The sequence below is a fragment of the Paroedura picta genome, chromosome 4 (assembly GCF_049243985.1).
Source record: "Paroedura picta isolate Pp20150507F chromosome 4, Ppicta_v3.0, whole genome shotgun sequence".
Lineage (NCBI taxonomy): Eukaryota > Metazoa > Chordata > Lepidosauria > Squamata > Gekkonidae > Paroedura > Paroedura picta.
Window position 1 is genome coordinate 36,887,103 of NC_135372.1, and position 23,160 is coordinate 36,910,262.

The following is a 23,160-nucleotide window of genomic DNA, read 5'->3' on the forward strand; positions in this document are numbered from 1 at the left end:
TACAGTTTGCCTCCACCTCGAAAAGTTTGCTTTTCTCCCTTGCCCTCGCCAAACAATGTTAAACAATCTTTCTGTGCTGCCGACGAGATATCTCCTTGGACACGTGATTCTGTACAAAGTGAGACACGACCCATTGCCTTCTAAGGCAGACACCCACAATTCGTCAGTCTCAAGTACAGATCAGAGGCCAGTCTAGGTTGCAAAACATGTTTTTCTTCCCTGTCTCAGAATAATTCTACAATGATTAAGCACGTTAGGAAGGTTGGGAGAGCAGGAGAAGGAGATACACACCAGCATCAAAGATGGGGCTGAGTAGAAGGGCTGAAGAGCCACCCACCTCACCTCCTGAACTTGGCATTTAAGGGCTGAGAGCTACGTCAACCTCTGAAGGTGCTCCAAGAACTTCTAACGATCAGCAGGCCATGGAAAACTGCCTCCCATTCCTCCCAAAGTTGGAATTCAGGAGGCCTGTGTAAGATGCTGCAACCACCCAGGACGCTGCTGCTGGTCTCTTAAACATTCATAGCAGTTCCTGTAGCCAGCATGGATAACACCTGGGCTGGAACTACAATTCCCAACCTTCTGGTGGTGGTGGCTGAAGACCTTCTGCTATTACAACTGATATCCAGGCAAAAGACCACTTCACCTGGAGAAAATGGCCATTTTGGAAGGTGGATTGTTTGTTTGTTTATTGTATTTATATACTGCGGTCCCCTGAGGCTCAGAGCGGTTTACATAAAACATAGAAAACAATACAAGGAACTTAGGTTGCCTGAACGTAGCTATGCACCCTGCGAAAAACGACACGACTCAATCCAACAATCAGCCCCACTACAGCATAATGCTCCATTCAAGTTGTTCCCCTCTGAACCTCTTCGGACTCCATCCCTAAAATCTTTAGGTGCTTCCCAACATGAAGTTGCCAGCAAATAAATAAAATTTAAAAGCCTAGCTGGAACTACTCCGGATTCTAGTGTTCAAGAGATCTCTGAGCCAGCTTCGTGTAGTAGTTAAGGGCAGCGGCTTCTAATTTGGCTAGCCAGGTTTGAGTCCCTGCTCTTCCACATGCAGCCAACTGGGTGACCTTGGGCTAGTCACAGTCCTGTTGGAAGCTGTTCTCACAAAGCTGTTTCTCTTGGAGCTCTCTTAGCATCACAGGGGGTATGTTGTGGGGTGAGGAAAGGAAGGCGATTGTAAGCTGCTTTGAGACTCCTTTGTGAAAAGTGGGGGTATAAAAACAACTCTTCTTCTAATGCTTTTGTGAGCCAGTAGGCAACTTTGGAATGCTGACACAGGGTGCAGCCACAAAATAGCTGCCACAGAAGGCACACACAAACACATGCAAGCCCAAGCGTGGGGGGGGGGGAGGTCAAGGACTAAATTTTTTTAATGCTCTGGGAAAGAGTAGGAGAAAGAATGAAGTCAACGCCCCACCCCCTTCTTGAAACACTTGATGGGTGCCGGGAAAGTCGCACTATGTTGGGGAAGCCTGTTCTCGTGCCCTGTCCCTAATATAAAACATAACTCTTGAATATTACATCTTGTTCCCAAGATGTAACTTAAGACTGGGCGCTGACTCAAGCCTGACGACAAAAGCCACCTAATACCTTCCATTCGGACCAACAAAAATCATACAAAACAGTAAGAACGTTTTTGTATTCACAAGAACTTTTCCTCAGGCTGAATGTTTGTTTGGAAGAGTTCTCAGGAATTCGAAAGCTTCTACACTGTTTAGGCATTAGATTAATTTTAGATAGTTTGGTGTAGTGGTTAGGAGTGCGGAGTTCTAATCTGGCAAGCTGGGTTTGGTTCTGCTCTCCCCCACGTGCAGCCAGATGGGTGACTTTGGGCTCGCCACGGCACTGAGAAAGCTGTTCTGACCGAGCAGTGATATCAGGGCTCTCTCAGCCTCACCCACCCCACAGGTGTCTGTTGTGGGGAGAGGAAAGGAAAAGCAAATGTAAGCCGCTTTGAGACTCCTTCGGGTAGAGAAAAGCGGCATATAAGAACCAACTTCTTCAGTAATCTCAGGGCTCTCTCAGCTTCACCTCCCTCACAGGGTGTCTGTTGTGGGGAGAGGAAAGGGAAGGCGAGACTCCTTTTGGTAGAGAAAAGTGGCATATAATCACCACCACCACCACCACCTCCTCTTCTGACTCTTGTGGCTGCCCTACTAATACTTTTCTGAGTTGCGGAGGCACTTTGATTCCTTCCAAAATCATCATGACATCTGAGGCGACGCTCTGCAGCCAAGAGCAGCTACACATTGAGGCTGGTTACAAAGACAAATTTTGCAATGTGAGGAGGGTTGGGGGTCTGAACAGATGCCTCCACTCTTCCCTCCCCCTACAAAAAAGAATCTCTATGCTGTGCTTGTCACATCAGTTAGGGAAAGTGGAGCATGGAGGGTCACAGAGGAAAAGAACCTAAAAGGCCAAGGACTTCCTTTCTGCTGCTGCAAATCTCCCCCCCCCCTTTCTGCAATGGGGAAGTTGCATATGGGTCTCTCAGCTTTGTGTGCAGGAGTCCCCTGCTTTAAAAAGACCAGGGTAGTAGGTGATATCGAAGTCTTCCTTTGCCTAAAGCCTTGCCAATAAGAGTAGGCAATACTGACCATAATAAACTGACCTCTGAGTTAGTATAAGAGAACTTCGTAAGTTCAGGTTATAAAATGAAAGGAGTCCTTCCTGTTCTTAAAACGGTGTGTAACGTATACGATAATCTATGCAGGAACCCCTGTTTCCATGTTGATAGACACGGAGTTGGAATGGGAGGCCTGTCAGAAGCACAACAGGCAGTCCTGTTCATACAGCACTGATTCCTTGCACAGACTTCTTTTTACCTCCTCTCTACTTCCCACCTACCTCCCTAGGTGCTTGTTTGGGGGGGGGGGGACAGAAGGCGACTGTAAGAGAAAAGCGGAGAATAAAAACTCTTCATTCTGAACCAGAACTTTCATGATCCAAACCAAGTATTTTTGGAACTCTGGTTGTAACAAACGTAGTGGGAAATGTTTACCTATACCTGCCCCTGAGAAAGCAGTTCTGTTTTGTGGTGATTTTAATTGGACGTATCATGTTTAATAGGCTTATTCGTGGGCTGCCTGAAATGCAGGATAGCATTCTTCTGGCAAATGATCAAATGGCTGGAAGATGGAGAGTTCAGGGAGGAAAGACAGAGAAAGAATAGTCACCCTCAGAAGAGAAACTGCTGCGGCAGCCAGAGCTGAAATGCCTAACAAAAGCTGCCTTCTTGGCCTCAGATTTTCCTCACAGCGGGAGATAAAGAGTCAATCATTCATAAAACATGGTGCTTGCAACGACCAACCGATAGTAACCTCCTCCAAGAACTACAACCACTCCACAGGCACAAGACAGGGAAAACCATCCCACACACTCTCTAGGTGGATTAGTCACCCAGCCGAGGTCACAAGGCCTTGCGACCAAACAAGAAGACCCCTGTGTTTTATCCTTGGAAAGACACTAGCTCAGCTAAATACAGAGACAAAGAGAGCCACATTTTTTAACTTCAGAATGTTTAGTCACAAGCAGATTTAACTGGACCGATTTTTGGTTAGGCTGGTACCGCCCTACTTCACGAAAGGAGTACTGAGAAAACTCACCGTTGCTGGACTTTGAGAATGACCAGTCTCCCTCTAGCCTCTTTGACATGTTGCCTTTCTCCTCTGCAGTGCCATATGCAGACCGGCGATTCCTTACAGAGATATTGTCTTCGCCCACCATGATAGCAGATTTAACACTAGAAGGGGGGAAGAGGCAAAACAGTTAGCATAAGTGACATCCATCCAGTTTATTGTTCTTCAACACAGTGCATGCTACATGGAAGGCCATGAGGAATATTTCAAGCACTTCATTAAAAAAATAAAAGAAAACGAGGTACTAACTCTCACGCTCACGTGGAAGCCTTTTTAAAAAATGCATAGCTTAAAATGGATTCTTTGGCTGAGGGAAGGTAAAACATCATCCTTCCCGCAATTATATGGGAATTCTGGGCTTTTTTAAACAACTCTTTCCCCACCAAATTAAAATTGGCTGTCAGGTTAAGTTAGATACAATGGTTAAAAACTGGGGTGACGCTGATTAGAACAGGGTTGACACTATAGAAGTATATATGTGTGTGTGTGTGTGGTGGTGGGGAAACAACAGCATAGCAAAGTGTGCTGAGCCCATGTCCCACTGATACTTTTTTCCCCCCAGTCACTTTCCTCCTAAAGGAAAAATGGCAAGACGAAGTGAGGTGCAGGGGAAGGGAGGGTGCATGCAGAAGAAAAGTGTGCTCTTGTGTCTATGCTGTCCTTGAAAATTTGCCCAACACTTTGTCAGAAATATGTGACAACCCAATTTTGACCCACAATTCAACAGCACCTAGTTCTCACCTTCTTCTGTATATAGCAGTTCTTTGTCAGGATCACTTCAGAATCTGAGGCTCAGATACTGACTTGAACCACGTTGCCGTATTTCCTCCTGGGTCAGGCTGACCTAAACGAAACACAAACACCATGATTCATCAAAAACAGAAAGCTGTCTGGACCTCGATCCCAAACCCCACCCCCCTCCCAAGAACAAACATACATTTTTTGTGAAACCAGGACAAGTTTTACCAGAGAAGAACGAAAGCTGAAAGTGCTTCATTTCTCCAACAAGGTGGCTTCAGCAAGATGCTGAAGTACTAATCCAAGACAATCATTATCTTGGTCTCCCAGTGCATATCTGTTATTATTAGCTATAAAAATTAAAATTTAGATTTGACCTTTTTGCCCAATCAAGGTCACAAAGGTGGCTAACCATTAAAGCAAAGCATTATAAAAGTACAATATAAAAACCAATGCTAAACTACATTAAAAAGTCCACAAACACAACAATTAAGACATAAACCGGGAAGGACTTGTAATTTATGGAATTAAACAAAACAGTCTTCACCTGCTGGCAGAAGACAGTGAGTGAATTAAACAAATGAATATTCCTATGATGACCCCAAACATTATAGGACTTCAAAAATCAACTCCACCTTCAATTAAGGCCCAGAAACAAACTGGAAGCCAGCGTAAATTGACCAAGACTGAAATTATCTGATCTATACAACCCACTCCAGTCAAAAGCTTGGCTGCAACAGCACTGTGTACTGAACAAAATTCCCAAGCTATTTTCAAGGGCAGTCACACAGAGTGCTTTGCAGTAATCTAATTCTTATATGACCAGGGCATGCACCCCAGCAGTCAGATGTCTTCTGCAAGCAGCATTCACCAAGCACCACCTTCTGAAACCACCTAACAGTGAGGTCACTTTTGTCAGCTCACATATATATATGTCAGGCTTTCTCAACTTTTTTAATGCTGAGAAACCCCTGCAACATTCCTCAGTCATCAAGAAACCCAAGAAGTGGAGCAATGATGCAGAATATAGTTGGGAAGCATAGCTGTGTACAAGCCCACCTGCGGCCTCTCCCCTTCCCACCCCCCTCCAGACCTGTCACTGGCCAAGGGGAGGGGTCCGTATATGGCCATACCTCAATAAATGTTTAACTAATTTTTTAAATATTAAAAATTAATTAACTCCCACCCATTCCGGCAACCTTTTCAGGGTCATTCAGAAACCCTTGAGAAAGTCTGATATAAGAAAAACTAGCCTCAGTCTGCACCAAGAAGCTGCTGAGGGAGAAAGAGTGTTGCATGCTATCAAGGCCACAGTTGACTAATGACAACCCTGCTGGGTTTTCACGGCCAGACACTTTCAGAGGTGTCTTGCTATTGCCTGCCTAGAGTATTGCTAACATGCTAGCTCTATTAGCCAATTTGTCCAGCCACTTCTTGATCCATGCCTGGTGTATATGTTACTAGTCTACGGGAAAAAATCAAGAATGCTGAAGATACATCACACCAAAATCAAGGCAAAGAAATGAATCCTTCCACCCACACGTATCTTTGGAAATTGGCAGAAATTCAAGAAACTGCAAACTCCTCAATATTTCCTCCTTTGCTGAAATCAGCAATTTCCCATCCCTGTACCCCACGCTAATATCAAAAGACCCAATGCACATTACCCATTATTAGATGACAATTACCACTAAGATGCCCGACTGCCCTGATACTACCCTAATAGCCTTCAACCACTGCAAAGATACAAAAGAAAAGAGCTTCTACTAGGTATGTGGGACTGATGGAAACCTGAGATGGATAAAGCCCTATGACATGACCCTCCCGCACCACCCTCTGTTGCTGAAAGAAACAAGGCAAGCCAGAGAATCAAAAGCTAATTTCAATCAATCAACTGCTTTATTAGGATCCAAGATCAGCATAAAGACACATATCAAAATACAAAGCTGTAAACGGTTTAAGATTCTAATAACACATGTATACTATAGAGCAATTAAGAAGAAGAGTTGGTTCTTATATGCCGCTTTTCTCTAACGGGAGTCTCAAAGCGGCTTACAATTCCCTTCCTCTCCCCACAACAGACACCCTGTGAGGGAGGTGAGGCTGAGAGAGCCTTGATAATACTGAAGAAGAGTTGGTTCTTATATGCCGCTTTTCTCTGCCCAAAGGAGTCTCAAAGCGGCTTACAATTGGCCTCCCTTTCCTCTCCCCACAACAGACACCCTGTGAGGTCGGTGAGGCTGAGAGAGCTCTGATATTACTGCTCAGTCAGAACAACTCTATCGGTGCTGTGATGAACCCAAGATCATCCAGCTGGCTGCATGTGGGGGAGTGTGGAATTAAACCCGGCTCGCCAAATTAGAACTCTGCACTCCTAACCACTATACTAAGCTTGTATAGAATAAACATTTCCACATAAAATCTGTGTGCTGAATTACATTTATGTATCTTGATAATTAAACCAGCACTGATCATGGATACCTCAGCTCATCAAACATTGGAGAACAATTTGATGCAGGACTCTGGCTGGACAACTCCTCATGTTCAAGGTCTCAAGGTCAACCCCCAGCTTCTCTGAGTACAAGACTGAAGCAGTTCAGATGAGAAGTAACTGAGGAAAGCTTCCAGTCATGGCTGACTCTGCAGGGTTCACTGGTCAGGCTGAACCTGTCCACATGCACGCCCCAGGAAAAAGGAGTCATTTCCTGCAATCTCACACGGGAAGGTGACAGCACATGATTCACATAACCACAAATGCAGGAGATTTCCCTCCACTTTACAGATTCTAGAGAGCCATTAGGGTGGGAGGGACCCACCACAATACTTATTTAATTTAAATTTATTTATTGTTGCATTTGTAGCCCACCACTCTCCAGAGACATGTGGTGGGTTACAGCAGGGGTAGTCAACCTGTGGACCTCCAGATGTTCGTGGACTCATGGGAATTGTAGTCCATGAACATCTGGAGGACCACAGGTTGACTACCCCTGGGTTACAGTATATAAGATCCCATAAAGAAGACAAGTTGGTCCTTACATGCTGCTTTTCTCTACCTGAAGGAGTCTCAAAGTGGCTTACAGTTGCCTTCCCTTTCCTCTCCCCACAACAGATACCCTGTGAGGGAGGTGAGGCTGAGAGAGCCCTGATATTAATGAAGAAGAAGAGTTGGTTCTTATATGCCGGTTTTCTCTACCTGAAGGAGTCTCAAAGCAGAAGCCGCAGTGGCCTACCATCATGGGGGTCTGCCTCTCCACTCCAGGTCCCCCCCCCTTTCTTTTCTTCTGGGCTGTGCATATCTTCCAGGCCAAAAGCCAATGTGTAGCCGAACAGAAGATGGTTAAGGCTGGATGGGGAATGGGTGGGCAGGAGGAGTCTTTTTACTGTAGAACGTTTTAAATTTTTATTATGAATGTTTTAACTCTGTTGTAAACCACGCTGAGCCCACTGGTGAAAAGGGGTGGACTAGAAATCTAATAATACAGTTTTGTACCATGCGCTAGCAGCCCTCATAATGCTGAGATCACATGTAAAGGGAGCCCTGGAATACGATAGCTGAATATACCTGTAAGCAGTGTAATGCCATATCCAGCAAGATACCACTTTTCCCAGCAATGTACACAAAAGAGATACAAGGGTAAAGCTACAGCCTATCAAAATTCCTTATGTCTGCCCAACACAAACAAAGGCAGAAACAAATCACATCCAAACATTGGTAATGTGAGTTAGCACAGTGGTCCCCAACCCCCGGTCCGGGGACCGGTGCTGGTCCATGGATCAGTCGGTACCGGGCCGCAGCTCCTCCTCGTCCTCCTCCCCAGCTGCTGCCTCAGGGGCTGCCCTGCCACTCTGCCGCCAGCTCACCTTTGGTGCTCTCCAGCGGTCACCATGGCTGGGGCTCTCCCTTGGCATGGCACTGAGCAGCTGCTGGTGGCAGCACCCCACAGTGGGCGGCGGGAAGTCAGGGGCGCCGGCGGGAAAGCAAGTGGAGCAGGAGCTCAGGCGATGGTGACATCCCTTGGTAAAAGACTACCCCCCCCCCCCAGGTCTCAGTAAAATTGTCAAGAGTTGACCGGTCCCCGGTGATAAAAAGGTTGGGGACCACTGAGTTAGCAGACATATTACCGTATATACTCGCATATAAACCGACCCACATATAAGCTGAGGCATCCAATTTTACCACAAAATCTGGGCAAACTTATTGACTCGCATATAAGCCAAGGGTGGGAAATGCTCCATCATCCAGCCTCCCCCCCGCCAACAAATACAGAAAAGTCAAGAGGATGAATAGCTGCTGGTTTTTGTACCCCGCTTTTCACCCACAGAAACCAGAAGAACAGTTTGGAAGATGTGATTAAAAGGAGGAAGAAGTAAAGGAAAAAGGAAAAAAAAATATAAGAGTCCCTTAGTCAAACTGTTGATGTCCTACGAGCTGCCAGAGCAACGATTGGCTGGCTGGAGCAGGCTTTTATTTCAATTACCACATATACCCGTCTATAAGCTGAGGAGGGCTTTTTCAGGGTGGTGGTGGTGGAGGAGGAGGAGGAGGTGTGGAGCAATTTCTGCTCTGGAGTAATGAGTTCACATCTTGCTAAAGTATCAGGAGCATTGACACCTGTCAACATTGTGGGAGCACTTAGATGGCCTAGGCCAAGGTGGCCAAACTAGCTCTTCAGATGTCCATGGACCACAATCCCCATGACCCCCTGCCAGTGCTGACAGGGGATCGTGGGAATGTATTCCATGGATCATCTGGAGAGCCACAGTTTGGCCACCCCAGGCCTAGGGTTTCTATAGTTACTCTGTTTCAGTGGACCAGGACTGTTCCCTCCAGATATCTTTCACCTCTATCCCCGCCCTGCCCTGGATAGCCTAGGCAAGCCTGTTCTTCTCAGATCTCAGAAACTAAGCAGGGCTCACCCTGGGTAGCATTTGGATGACAGACCTCCAAGGATTTGGATGGAGCTCCTCCAAACACGTGGGCTCATGACATGGAGGCAGGCAATGGCAAACCACCAGCAAATGCCCCTTCTCCTGGCCATATGATTAATAATAACAACCTCGATCACCCAAGTAGGGTGTTATTTATTACTAGCGTATACTAGCCACCTCATGAGAAGGAAGAACTCCCTGGAGAAGAGCCTAATGCTGGGAGCAATCGAGGGTAAAAGAAGAAGGTAACGACAGAGAATGAGGTGGCTGGATGGAGTCACTGAAGCAGTCGGTGCAAACTTAAATGGACTCCGGGGAATGGTAGAGGACAGGAAGGCCTGGAGGATCATTGTCCATAGGGTTGCGATGGGTTGGACACGACTTCACACCTAATAACAACAACATACATCAGGATTCTTGAGTCAAGTGCAGGTTTGTAAATTAACTCCACATACCCCCTTCCCCAGCTGATCAAATAAGGAAGCTCAAACAAGGAAGCCCTAATCAAACAAAGAGTGCTGGCTCTTTGATGTGATTCAAAATAATTAAGGCAGATGAGCCTGCGACAAGAGTTGCAAAAAAAATTCCTGACTAGTCACTTTTGTGCAGCAGCAAACAACTTGGGCATCGGCCCCCCTCTTGTAACTTGGAAGTTCTCACAACAAAAACAAGCATAGGCCAGAACTTATTATAGGTTTACAAGTGGCTGCATTCAAAATATTGAGCCCAGCCCACGTTAAGCTTCAGTGTGCATGAATGATACTGCCCGGTTTGTATGCACACCTCCCACTCCTTCCCCCATTTCCTTTGGACAAGGAAGAAGAAGAGTATGTTTTTATACCCTGCTTTTCTCTACCTTAAGGAGTCTCAAAGTGGCTGAAGGTTACTGTCCCTTCCTCTCCCCACAACAGGCCACTTGCAAGGTAGATGTGGCTGTGAAAGTTCGAAGGAAACTTTTGAGTGGCCCAGGTTCACACTGCAGGCTTCATGTGGAGGAATCAAAGCCAATTCTCAATCAGAGGCAGCCATGATGATGTGTTGATAGAATCATAGAGTTGGAAGGGACCTCATGGGTCAACTAGTCCAACCCCCTGCACTATGCAGGACACTCACAACCCTATCGCTCATCCACTGTAACCTGCCACCCCCTTGAGCCTCCACAGAATCAGCCTCTCTGTCAAATGGCTATCTAGCCTCTGTTTAAAAATGTCCAAAGATGGAGAACCCACCACCTCCCAAGGAAGCCTGTTCCACTGAGAAACTGCTATAACTGTCAGGAACTTCTTCCTGATGTTTAGACAGAATTTCTTTTGAATTAATTTCATCCTATTGGTTCTGATCCGTCCCTCCAGAATCCTAGTTAGTTACCTATGATGTTTGAATGGAGGCAGGCTGTAAGCAGAGTTTCTCCAGACATTCAGGCAGAATATCAGGCATTTAACCCGGATGGGGGTCAAAGGCAGGAATCAAAGGGCTTTCCGCTCTTATTATGAGGCTTTCAACCTGTGAAAATCGTTTTGACAGCCCTTGACCGGCCCCATTGGCCGCTGTAACTCCCTCCCTCTTGTAAGCCACTTTTCCCTCTGGAGAAAAAAGCAGCCAAAAATGCTCAAGAACATTCTAAGCCTGGATTAAACCATGGTCTAGAATCAAACTTTGTAGGGAAACCTAGTTTTGCCTACATGTTCAGCAGGGAAACCTAGTTTGGCCTAATGATGCAGCAGATTGCATTTCAGAATACAGGTGATGTCTTAAACAAGAAACAAACAGAGTATGCAAAAACCCTTCACTTTTTCCATGTGTGGCAAGTGTTTACACAGGTGTTGAAAATGGGATTCTGCTTACCTTTCAGCCTTACGTGACATGAGCAACTCTACCACCACCTCATTCTGTGGTATGATAAAATCAAACCTCACTCCAGTTAATCTGCATACTTGACATTTGTAGACGTAAGATAACATGGAATTACTTCTTAGCTAAGATGCCTCCACTGCACACCATGTAAGAAGGGAGCAAGAGGAAAGGAGAAGCAAGGAGCACAGGCAAACACCTATTCTGGCTAAATACATCTTCTGCATGCACTCTGTGCATGTCTCTTCTGCATTTATGCACATTAATGTAATGTGTATATTTGTAGGGAAAGAACTTTTGGCTTTTAAAGGTGTACATAAAACCATTTTACAATCTACGTTTTTTATTTCATAGGCTTTAAAAGGACTTTTAGGATTATCACAAATGTGTTATTGTACGTATTAAAATAGCAATATAACTGGCATGATCTGATTCATGCTGCAACTGTTATTTTCTTCTACTTGGACTCAATATATACAAGCTACATCAGTGGTTCTCTACCCGGGGGTCGGGACCCCTTTAGGGGTCGAACAACCCTTTCACAGGGGTCACAGCAGGGAAAGCAGCTTTGCTGGGGGGGGCACTCCCCCTCCTCCTTTATTGGTCTTCAAGGTGCCACTGGACTCAAAATTTTGTTATAGTTCTTGGCTGTTTCCCTGAAGATCTGCAAACAGCACTAGGAACTTCAATAATACAGTTACTGAACTTCCTTTGGCTTTGTTCTCAGTACATTTTATCACCAGCTGCAACAGCAACATCTGTTCTTAACCCGCATTCCCAACACTGTTTCTAGAAGATCACAACAGGTGATAAAGCCCCATTAAAAGCACTGAAAGGAGACTTGTGTAGAAACCAGACACAGCCCACTTCACTAAGCTCAGAGCTGAGTTAGCCAGATGGAAGAACAGGAGAAACAAAACAAAACACAGAACTCCAGCAAGCCATTTCTTTAAAGCAAGGCTGGGTGGATCAATTGTGCAAAGGCGACAAGTGTGAAATTAAAATGTTTAAATCCCCTCCAAAGGGGAAGGACGGCTGTCTGGAATGAAGTTTCCATTCCAGGATTGCAAACAAGCTAATTCTTTAACCCATTTTCATACTACTATGTCAGCCCCATTCTTCAAACCTGCTGTTAACTACATGCAAACAAATCCCTCCTGCCACATGCTAAACTTCCTCTTCCTTCTAGCAGGTTTCTTCCAGCTTTTTACTTGCCTTAATTCCCATCAGATTCTACCCTAATAGTTACTCTCCCAGACTATATGTCTTCCGGTCACACAGCTGGGGGTGAGAAACATGAATCATCCAATTTCACAAAATCATATTGGAAGGAGCCACACAGGCTATCGAGTCTAACCCCCCTGTTCAACGCAGGATCAGCCCAAAGCATCCTAAAGCATCCAAGAAAAGTGTGTATCCAACCTTTGCTTGAAAACTGCCAGTGAGGGGGAGCTCACCACCTCCTTAGGCAGCCTATTCCACTGCTGAACTACTCTGACTGTTATTAGGCTTACTTTTATTAGGCTGGCTGACTTTACTGATGCTGAACTTTGTGCAGACACCCAAATGGTATTGCCCATTTCAGCCCTGAAGTCAGCCTCCCCAGCAGCTAGGATTATGGGCTCATCCCACTGAAGTGGTGGGAAATGCCATCAAGTTGCATCTGATTGAGGATGACTCTGTGGGGTTTTCAAATAAGAGACATTCAGAGGTAATTTGCCATTGCCAGCCTTGGGTGTGGCACCTCCCATCCAAAGGTAAGTCCGGGCTAACCCTGTTTAGCTTAAGATTTGACGAATCAGACTACCTTGAGCTCACACCTCTGAATCTGTGCCCAGCTGTAAGCTTGAGTGGACCAGTTCAGTTATTCATGTCACAAATACCTGATTTGTACTTCAGAAGTTTCCTAAACCAATGTAGGCTGGGGGAGCTGATCAGGTAATACATTCAGCTGATATTAAAACATTTATTGTAGAAAACTGTGATTCAGTTTGGCAATGTTACATGGGTAAACAGCTCTGTATTGAAAGCCAGCTCGGTGTAGTGGTTAGGAGTGCGGACTTCAAATCTGGCGAGCCGGGTTTGAATCTGCGCTCCCCCACATGCAACCAGCTGGGTGACCTGCTTTGACCAAGCAGGAATATCAGGGCTCCCTCAGCCTCACCTACCCTACAGGGTAGGGTTGTGGGGAGAGGAAAGGGAAGGCGAATGTAAGCCGCTTTATGCCTCCTTCAGGTAGAGAAAAGTGGCATAAAAGAACCAACTCTTCTTCTACATTCAGGTATCATTTTATATTAGGTGCCCTCACTTCAAAACAGCCTTTGACAACTTGTTTACTGTTTACTGTTAACAGAAACCCCTAAAACTTTCTTTAGGCTCTGAGAAATTCCAGAAGTGCAGAATATGGTTGGAAAGCATAGCTGTGGGCATGCCCACTTGGGGTCCCTCCCCTTCAGGTCCATCATTGGCTCTTGAAGAGGATTGACATGACCATATATGGTCATATCACAGATAAATGTTTAACAAATTTTAAAAATATATTGAAAAATAATTCACTCCCATCCATTCAGGAAACCCTTCCAAGGCCACCAAGAAACCCCAAGGTTTCATGAAACCCTGGTTGAGAAAGCCTACTTTAAAATAACACTTTAAAAAACAAATTAAGATATTTTTACCCATTTAGGTTTGTTCTATGGATGAAGATGCTAAGCTTGATCTTGACAAGTATCCATTCACTATCCCAAAGCTATTTCATCCCCCCCCCCCCAAAAAAATCACTTAATTCTTCTACTGGCTAGCCAGACACGAAGCACAATGTTTTTTTCATAAATTATTATTATTTGATTTATCTCCCGTCACTCCAAAAGGTTACAGGTTCTAGTAGTCCCTCATAAAAACCCATAAAAGCCCATTAAAACTGGGCATCACGAAATACAATAAAAAAACGACAGTATGGCAGAAACAAAATCATGTCCTGTGTCCTGGCTACTGTGACATCATTGGCTCTCCTTCTACCCCACCCACCCCCCTTATTAGCTGTTAGATATATTAGATGGGGGAGGAGTGCAAATGTGGGTTTCCGCCACGTGAAGAAAGTGCTCCGGAGAGAACATAGGGAGCCAAGACCTGGGGGGGGGGACAATCATCACCCTGGCTTCAACCATAGACCTAGTGGAAGAGCTCCATTTTGCTCTGCGGGGGGCATAGGGCGACAGACGGTCCCTCAGATATTTGGGCCCCAGATCGCAAAGGGCCTTAAAGGTCAAGACCAAAGGTCAAGATTTGGACAGCAAGTGGCAGTCAACGTAGCTGCCTTAGCACAGGCTGGATATGGGCCTTCCAAGATGATCCTGTGAGGAACCTAGCAGCTGCATTCTGTACCAGCTGCAACTTCCAGGTCAAGGACAAGGGCAGGCCTGCGTAGAGTGAGTTACAGAAATCTAATCTGGAGGTGAATGTCACGTGGATCACTGTGGCTAGGTGGTTAGGGGACAGGTAGGACACTAGTACCTGGGCCTGGCGAAGATGGAAATAAGCTCGGCCACCTCCACCTATGCCTCTGTGGTAAATGAGACATCAATGGTCACTCCCAAATTCCTGGCCTGGGACACGATGGTGTCCCCACCAGGCACTTCCTGGCCAACCTCCCTATTTCCCAACCACAGGACCTCAGTCCTAGAGGGGCTGAGTTTCATATTACTTTACTCCAGCCATCCAGTCACTGCTTCCAAACATCTGGCGAATGGTTCTGGGGGGGGGGGATCCGGGCATCCATACAACATGGAATATTTATTGGGCTTGCATTTATCACAAAATCAAAAACCATGAATGTTTAACACAATAATTTCACACTTGAGCTGCCAACCCTTTCTGAATTTCAAAAGAGAAAATTAACTTGCATAAGCAAATTCACATAGGAGTTCCTGGGGTGCTGAAAGCTGAGATTAAGGTTGACTTTTGCAAGTTATAAATCAATGTCAGATTGCTTGCACATTTTAAAAGCTCACAAAAATCAGATAAATGAAAAGGTTTATACAGAAAAAAGTGCCGTTTTAACATGACCATATTACAATCTGTGCGTATTCCAAGATCTCACATGTGTATCTAAGTAACACCTGTTTTTTTATGAGTTCTTTCTTATCAGTCCCAACTACACGAGAAACTTAAACAAAGGAGAGAGGAGTCAAACCCTAAAACCGTTAGCAGAACGGAGGTGGTTCACATTTGGGAGCAAGCCTGAAATTTGCATCCTGTGCCTCTTGCAGCAGAGACCTGACAAAAGTGACCGTTCAGGAAAGAGGGGGTTTGGCATCAAAAACCACCTCTGAATGTCTCTTGCCTTGAAACCCCCAAGAAATTGTGTTGCGACTTGAAGTTCTTCCCACCACCACAGCAATAGAAGCGAACCTCGAACGGGAAATGGGTCAGGCAGAGAAGGCACAGGGAGATTGAAGAAGAAGAAGAGTTGGTTCTTATATGCCGCTTTCCTTTACCCAAAGGGGTCTCAAAGTGGCTTACAGTCGCCTTCCCTTTCCTCTCCCCACAACAGACACCCTGTGAGGGAGGTGAGGCTGAGAGAGCCCTGAGATCACTGCTCGGTCAGAACAGCTTTATCAGCGCCATGGCGAGCTAGAAGTCCACACCACTAACCACTACACCAAGCTGGCTCTCAGTTGAGAAAAGCCAGAATGATCTTAAGACTCGCAGAAGCACTTTCTCATCCATTTTGGGGGGGAAACAAATAGGGGGGGTCGTTGTTTTAAGCCAGGAGGTAAAAGTCAATCATGTTTTTGTTCCTCATGCTTTCAAAGTGGAGTAGGGAAGCCATTCCTCAGGTGTTACCTGAGAACCCCCCAATTTTACAGCTCAGTTCCCGGCGACAGTGATCCGTCCCCTGGAGAAAATGGCCGCTTGGGAAGGTGGCCTCCATACCAGTATGCTCCACTGAAGACCCGCCCCAAATCCCACCCACTCCCAGTGCCCCCCTCCCCACCCAAGTCGCCAGGTATTCCCCTACCCAGAGCTGGCAACCCTAAAAGTGAAGTCTCCAACTTAAGCCAGGACGCTCTGTAGCCCCCAGCTCAGTTTGCCTCGGCCCTCTACGACACAATGCCCAATCTTCCCCATTTCTCCCTTCCTTCTCCTTCCTGCCGCCACCACCCCCTCGGGCTATTCGATAAACTAGTCCTGCCCTTTAAGCGTACGACCTCGCATAGCCGCTGCGATTCAGAGGCGCAACAGTTTCGGCAGCGGCAAACGCAATCCGGCGGCGGCGGCGCCACTCCACTCCCACTCCTTCCCGATGCCTTTCCCGGGCTGGTCCCCCCAACCCCCTTGGCCGTTCTGGTGTTCGGGGCGCAGAAAGCCAGAGCTCCAGCCCCCGTCCCCGAAAAAGGGGTGCGATGGGGGATGATCGCCCCGGCCACTCACGCTCAAGCGAGCAGCCCGCTAGGTGCCCTTTGCAAAACCCGCGGCCTCGGGAGGGAAGCCTTCGGCGCGCCGAGGATCGCGCCCTCCCCGCCCCCGAGCTCCATGCGGGCTCATCCTCTGCGCCCGAGGCGAAAGGGAGAGGCCGGCCGCGCTGCTTTCTTGCCTCCTCTCCCACGGCCGCGGCGCCTTGTCCAGGCAGAGCAGGCGCCGACCCTCCCGCCCAACCCCACCCCTGGCGGCTCACCTTCGCCCCCGGGCAGGCGAGCTCCGTCCGCGCCTTTTGCCCAGCGCTGCGCCCAGGAGGAGGATGCGAACCGGAACGCGCCGCCGTGTGACTCTCCTCCGCCTTCGTCACTGGGGCTGGCGTCGAGGGGGGGGGGAAGCAACCCCGATAGGCGGCCAGGGGAGACGTGGCTGGCCATTGGCTACGGGAGCGCGAAGCGGCCGGCGCCGGGCGGCTGCCTCCTCCCCGCCCTCCTTCCCTTCCCCTTCCTTCCCTTCCCTTCCCTTCCCCTCGTGCTGGCGGGCAAGGGAGGGAAGGCCTCAGGAGCGCACGCAGGGGACACGGCCGCCGGGGAGACGTTTTGTCCCTCCTTCTGCCCTAACAGGGATCCCGCCAATGAGGCAGCCGCTTCAGGCGCACGGGGAAAAAACGCGCGCAAAATAGGTCTCCCATCTCAAGGTGGCACACCGTTCGGAAAGGGCACATTTCGATACATGAATCCAAATTGGGCCAAGGAAGCTTGGCTATTAGGGTGAAAGCGGCAGTGCCTCCACAAAGCGCAAGTCCCTGCTTCCTTTGGAGAGTAAAGCATTGCCAGCTCCCGGATGGAAACCACCTGAGGAAGACAGAGGTTGGAGAATGAGGGGACGGGACATTACCAAGGAGTCCACCTTCCGAAGCAGCCATTTTGTCCCGGGGAAGAGGGCTCTGTCACCCAGAGATCTGTTGTGATAGCAGGAGAGCTCCAGGCACCACTTGCATTTCATTTTCATTTTTTGCCCCTCACTTCTTTCAAGCCCCATCATCATGGGGCAAGTCAAAGTCAAAATGCTTAATCAAAGGTCAGGTTATCGTACAGGTTAACCTTGGGGACAATCTATTTTCCCTCCCCTACCGCCTGGAGGTTGACAACCCTGAACAAAGTGTAGTGGTTAAGAGCATCAGACTGGGGAGAACTGGGTTTGATTCCCTGTTCCTCTGCATGTGGTCAGCTAGGTGACCTTGGGCCAGTCACAGGTCTCTTAGAGCTATTCTCAGCACTCTCTCAGTCCTACTTACCTCACAGAGTGTCTATTGTGGGGATGGTCTGTTGTGGGGAGAAGAAGGGAAAGGTGTTTGTAAACTGCTTTGAGACCTCCTGAGAATAGGGATATATATATTTTAAAAAAGCTTTTTCTTACTGAATTTAACTGTGCAAAAACAACCATGAGGAGTGAATTGCTTTCAAGGAACAGGAAACCAGCCAGAGAAACAGTTGGACCTGTGGAAGACCAAGGAATACAAGGATTCCTCAAGGAACATGGGGAGATGGCCGAGAAACTCAGTGCATTTTGCATATGTTTGCTATGAAAAGTGTGTGTGTGTGTGTGGTGGATTTACCTAAAACACCCACTCTTCAAGAAGGGTATCCAAAGAGCTGAATCAAACTGAGGTGATGAGATGAAATCTAGATCTACTAGGGAAGTTAAAAACAAACAGTTTAACCAACTACCACATTATAATAAGGCTTGCTAAAATGTGATAGAATTTTTGTCTAACCCAGCTGGAGAATTTCTTCTGCCTGTGATCCCAGCTGATGTAATCTAGTATCAATGGATTTCATCAGTACTGAATAGTTGGCATCTTTCTTTGTGAGAAAACAGCAGCCCCCTCCCCTATGTCTGCAGCAAAGAAAACACTAGAATCATAGAATAACAGAGTTGGAAGGGACCTCCTGGGTCATCTAGTCCAACCCCCTGCACTATGCAGGACACTCACAACTCTATTGCTCATCCACTGTAACCTGCCACCCCCTTGAGACTTCACAGAATCAGCTTCTCTGTCAGATGGCTATCCAGCCTCTGTTTAAAAATTTCCATAGAGAACCCACCACCTCCCGAGGAAGCCTATTCCACTGAGAAACTGCTCTGTCAGGAACTTCTTCCGGATGTTTAGATGGAATTTCTTTTGAATTAATTTCATCCCATTGGTTCTGGTCCGTCCCACTAGGGCATGAGAGAACAACTCTGCTCTATCCTCGGTATGGCAGCCTTTTAAATACTTGAAGATGGTTATCAAATCCCCTCTCAGCCATGCTCTAGATAAGCCATGCTATGGCTTCCAATGACTTGGTCTAGTACAGCTCTGAGAGTCATACCTGAAACACATCAAAGGATGCCCATCATCTTACACCAAAACTGACAAAGGATCCTGAACTCACCAAGGTCCAAATAGCAACACCAGAGTAGCAGAGAAATTATTTGGGGACTGAACACCTGAATTGCATCAGGGATCTATCTACTCCTAGTGGGGAAAGGAAAAGTATGATTGCTCCAGCAATAGGCTTAATCTTATTCAGTGCAAACTTCAACTGGGAGAACCAAGTGGAACACAGTTTGAGGCTAGTGGCACCTTTAAGACCAACAAAATTTTATTCAAGCTGCAAGCTTTTGTGTGTACATCACACATCTGCAGACATAATGAGATGAGAATTACAAGGCCACACAGACAGGTGAGTCATAAATTAGCACACAGCAGAATCAAGATGTTTAATAGATTCAAAGGCCTTACAGGAATAACAAGCTAAGTTTATAAGGTTAAAATTTGTTTGGGTTCAACTGGGGGGCATCATAAAGGAAATAAGTATGTCAAGATCGGAGACTATAGGAGAAATCCCCAATTATGGAACGGCCAAGAGTAATTAATTGAGAACTTGCCCCTAGGCTCCATCCATCTTCCCCTAAACACAAAGACATTCCCATAAGTGATCGGCCATGTAGAGTTCTTAACTTGTTTATTTTTATTTATTTAAATGTATATTTAGGTCTAGGACACCCCTCTCCAAATGGTCTCAGAGTGGCGCTCAACAGCTTGACATTATAAAACCTGTACAAATTACCATTCTAACTTGTTTGATATGAGAGTTTGCTACAACTCATTTAGAAAGATTAAAATTGCTATTCTGGGAAGGAAGGACCCCCCACAGTGGAAAGTCACTCTGAGTGTTTTTAATGAGGAAAAAGCGGGAAGGAGACAGTCCACAGTCAGGATCCATGGGGGGGGGGGGAGGCTCAGCATCAGATCATTTAAATATAGATTTAAAAAGAGGGTACAAAGCAAACCTCCTTGCCTAATGCCATATCCAAACTAAAACTGTCCCTCATCACCACAGTGAACCTGAGTGGTATTATTTTTTTAAAAACTACTTATATTAACCAAAGTAGTCTTTTTATCAACTGATGACCCCCTCCAGTTTCTCCCATAACTTTGTCTGACTGAATTAAGAAGAGTTGGTTTTAATATCCCACTTTTCTTGAGTCTCAAAGCGACTTAAGTTCTCTTTCCCTTCCGCTCCCCATAACAGGCACCCTGTGAGGTAGGCGTGACTGAGAAAATTCAGAGACAACTTAGACTGGCCCAAGGTGACTCCACAAGCTTCATGTGGAGGAGAAGTGAAGAAACAAAGTCAGTTCTTCAGATGAAACAAAAAATATATACATAACTCATCATATACAGAATGGATCTAAAACTCATTATAAAGAGCATGGATCTAAAATCAAAAGGTAGAAGAAAATAATTATCTATATGTCTATTAAGCATCTATCTATCTATCTAAAACATAATTTGGAAGACTGGAAATATTACTGTGGGATGACTTACACTTCCATTACATTGTTGTTGTTGTTAGGTGCGAAGTCGTGTCCGACCCATCGCAACCCCATGGACAATGATCCTCCAGGCCTTCCTGTCCTCTACCATTCCCCGGAGTCCATTTAAGTTTGCACCGACTGCTTCAGTGACTCCAGCCACCTCATTCTCTGTTTTCCCCTTCTTCTTTTGCCCTCGATCACTCCCAGCATTAGGCTCTTCTCCAGGGAGTCCTTCCTTCTCATGAGGTGGCCAAAGTATTTGAGTCCATTACACACACACACATATATATATACACATGCATACACACACATATATATATGCACACACACACACATATATATACACATGCATACACACACACAGACACACACACACACACACACACATATATATATATATATATATATATATATATATATATATATATATATATATATATATATATATATATATATAATTTTTATTATACGATCTGATGGAATTGTGCTTACCTGGGCTCACCAGGTCATGATATTCCCCAGGTGAATATCTCAGTATGAGTTAAGCAGCTATCCCAGTAGTCATATATTAAAACCGTGATCTGGTTAGCCCAGGCAAGCTCAATTCCGTCAGATCTTGGAAACTAGGCAAGGTTGGCCTAGTACTTGGATGAGAGACCTCCAAGGAACACCAGGATCCTGGCTTTGGGACAGGCAATGACAAACCACCTCGGGATGTCTTTTGCCTAGTAGCCAGACCATCTTAGGGTCTCCTGGCTGTAATACACACATGCTATATGCTAAATAATTAATAAATAATAACCTGTGTAAATGGTAATTAGTATTCCCAATGCAACTTCGGCAGCTCCTCAAGGTAAGCGAGTTTTCATATGCCCACGGATCTGGAAAAAAACAAACAGCATTAAACAAGTTTCCTAAATTAAAAAAAAGAAAAGAAATACAGCTAACTGAAAATAACTTAATGGTGCAATATTATACCGACTTAGCGCCAATCTGCAATGCTCAGCATGCCAATGGAATGGTCAGATACAAGACCAGGAGAATCAGTCCACACCCGGTTATATAGAAAAGGTGGGGGTGAGAAAGATATGATGCAACAGAAGTGAGAGACGAACATAATGATGATAACGCAGCACGTGAGAGAGAAAATTGCAACAGCTTAATTGCACTGCTCAATAAAAAAAAAACACCCATACAAATCAAATGTCCGCCAACAAATTTCTTCATTCGATCCTCTTAACACATTTTGGAGTATCCAATATGAACACCCAGAAGGATTCTTATTTCTTCAGAAGTCAAACTTGTGAAGAGTGGACTTTGAGCTTTCCTATGACCCCAAATACTCTAGTGCCAAGAGGTTTGAATGAAGAAATGTACAGTTGATTTACATGACTACCTTTTGCAACTGATGCACAGCTACAGTGCAATCTTAAACCTTCCCGTTTCACTGCAGTTAGAAGGGTGGAACTCTGCTTAGGTATGTACCATGCAGCTCAAGAGATTTTCCATCATTGCTCAGACATTTTATGTTGGCTGATAAGACTCACAATCTTTTTTTGGCTTCTGAGTCTTCAGCTAACACCTAACTCGCAGAAAACAAGCAAGTTGTTGGAATATGCAAGATCTGTAGCGTGCATGGTTCAATAGCATATGAAGAATATCCGGGACATCAAAGGAAATGAGTAGTTAACATATTTATATTAGACATTTTCTGGTATTTTTCAGATCCTGTGTTCTGATTGGCTGAACTGCAGACTTCCTGCTCCTTAGAGCACACTTCCTCTCTGCATTCCCTTCACAATAGTCAGTTTGACTGCTAAGACCATCTCTCTCCCCTCTCCTTAGTTTCTGTTTGTAATAAAACGATTTTATTCTTTTAAGCAGCTGAAACTGCTTAAACTCTCCCAACACAAGTGAAGTATTTCCAGTCCTTTAACTCCCCATGAACACATAAAGCTGCCTTATGTGGAGTCAGACTCCTGTTCTATCAAGGTCAGTATTGTCTCCTCTAACAATAGAAGTTCTCCAGGTCTTTCAAATCAAATCCTTTTAAGTGGACATATGAAGGACTGAATCTGGGACCTTGTGCACACCAAGCAGATGCCCTACCCTTGAGCCGTTGCCTCTCACCTTCCATGCCATGAACGTTTCCCCAGCTCAGTTTCTCTGTTAGATTGTGTTGAATGCATAGGAGTGACATAGTTGCCAACTCAAAGGGGAAAATACCTGGAGGTTTTGGAGGTGGAGCCTGGAAAAATCTCAGCAGAGTATAATGCCATAGGAAGGGGTAGTCAAACTGCGGCCCTCCAGATGTCCATGGATTACAATTCCCATGAGCCTCTGCCAGCAAACACTGGCAGGGGCTCATGGGAATTGTAGTCCATGGACATCTGGTGGGCCGCAGTTTAACTACCTCTGCCATAGAGCTTTCAAAGCAGCTACCTTCTCTGATTATGTTATCTGTTCAGTCATGTCCAATCCTCAGCGATTCTATAGGAAAGTTTTTGCCATACGTTTCTGTCCATGACTGCTTCTTTTAGTTGGTTCATGGTCATCCCTGTATTGGCTTTGATCGTGTCGAGCCAGTGGAACATTTACTGACCACGTTTCGTTTTGCTGCTGACCATGACAAGCATTAATGATTGCATGATGTGTCCAAAGTAAGTGAGCTTTAGCTGTAATATCTTTCTTTCTAATGACATAGT

The 23,160-nt window shown here is 45.8% G+C and overlaps 1 protein-coding gene across 5 annotated transcripts in view; it reads right to left on the minus strand.

Moving 5' to 3' along the window:
* Positions 1-21,295, minus strand: part of SOAT1 (sterol O-acyltransferase 1) — a 61,778-nt gene extending 40,483 nt beyond the window's left edge. Inside the window, exons 1-3 of one of the 5 annotated variants that reach the window (XM_077332464.1) lie at positions 21,258-21,295; positions 4,397-4,499; positions 3,623-3,759 (exon numbers count right to left, since the gene is read on the minus strand). In XM_077332464.1, the coding sequence (XP_077188579.1) occupies positions 3,623-3,743 (121 nt within the window). In that variant the 5' untranslated portion in view covers positions 3,744-3,759; positions 4,397-4,499; positions 21,258-21,295. Of the gene's footprint in view, positions 1-3,622; positions 3,760-4,396; positions 4,500-16,603; positions 16,797-16,847; positions 17,068-21,257 lie in introns of those variants that run through there. The other 4 variants (XM_077332466.1, XM_077332462.1, XM_077332465.1 and 1 more) reach the window with 4 other exon arrangements.
* Between the last annotated feature and the right edge of the window lie 1,865 nt (positions 21,296-23,160).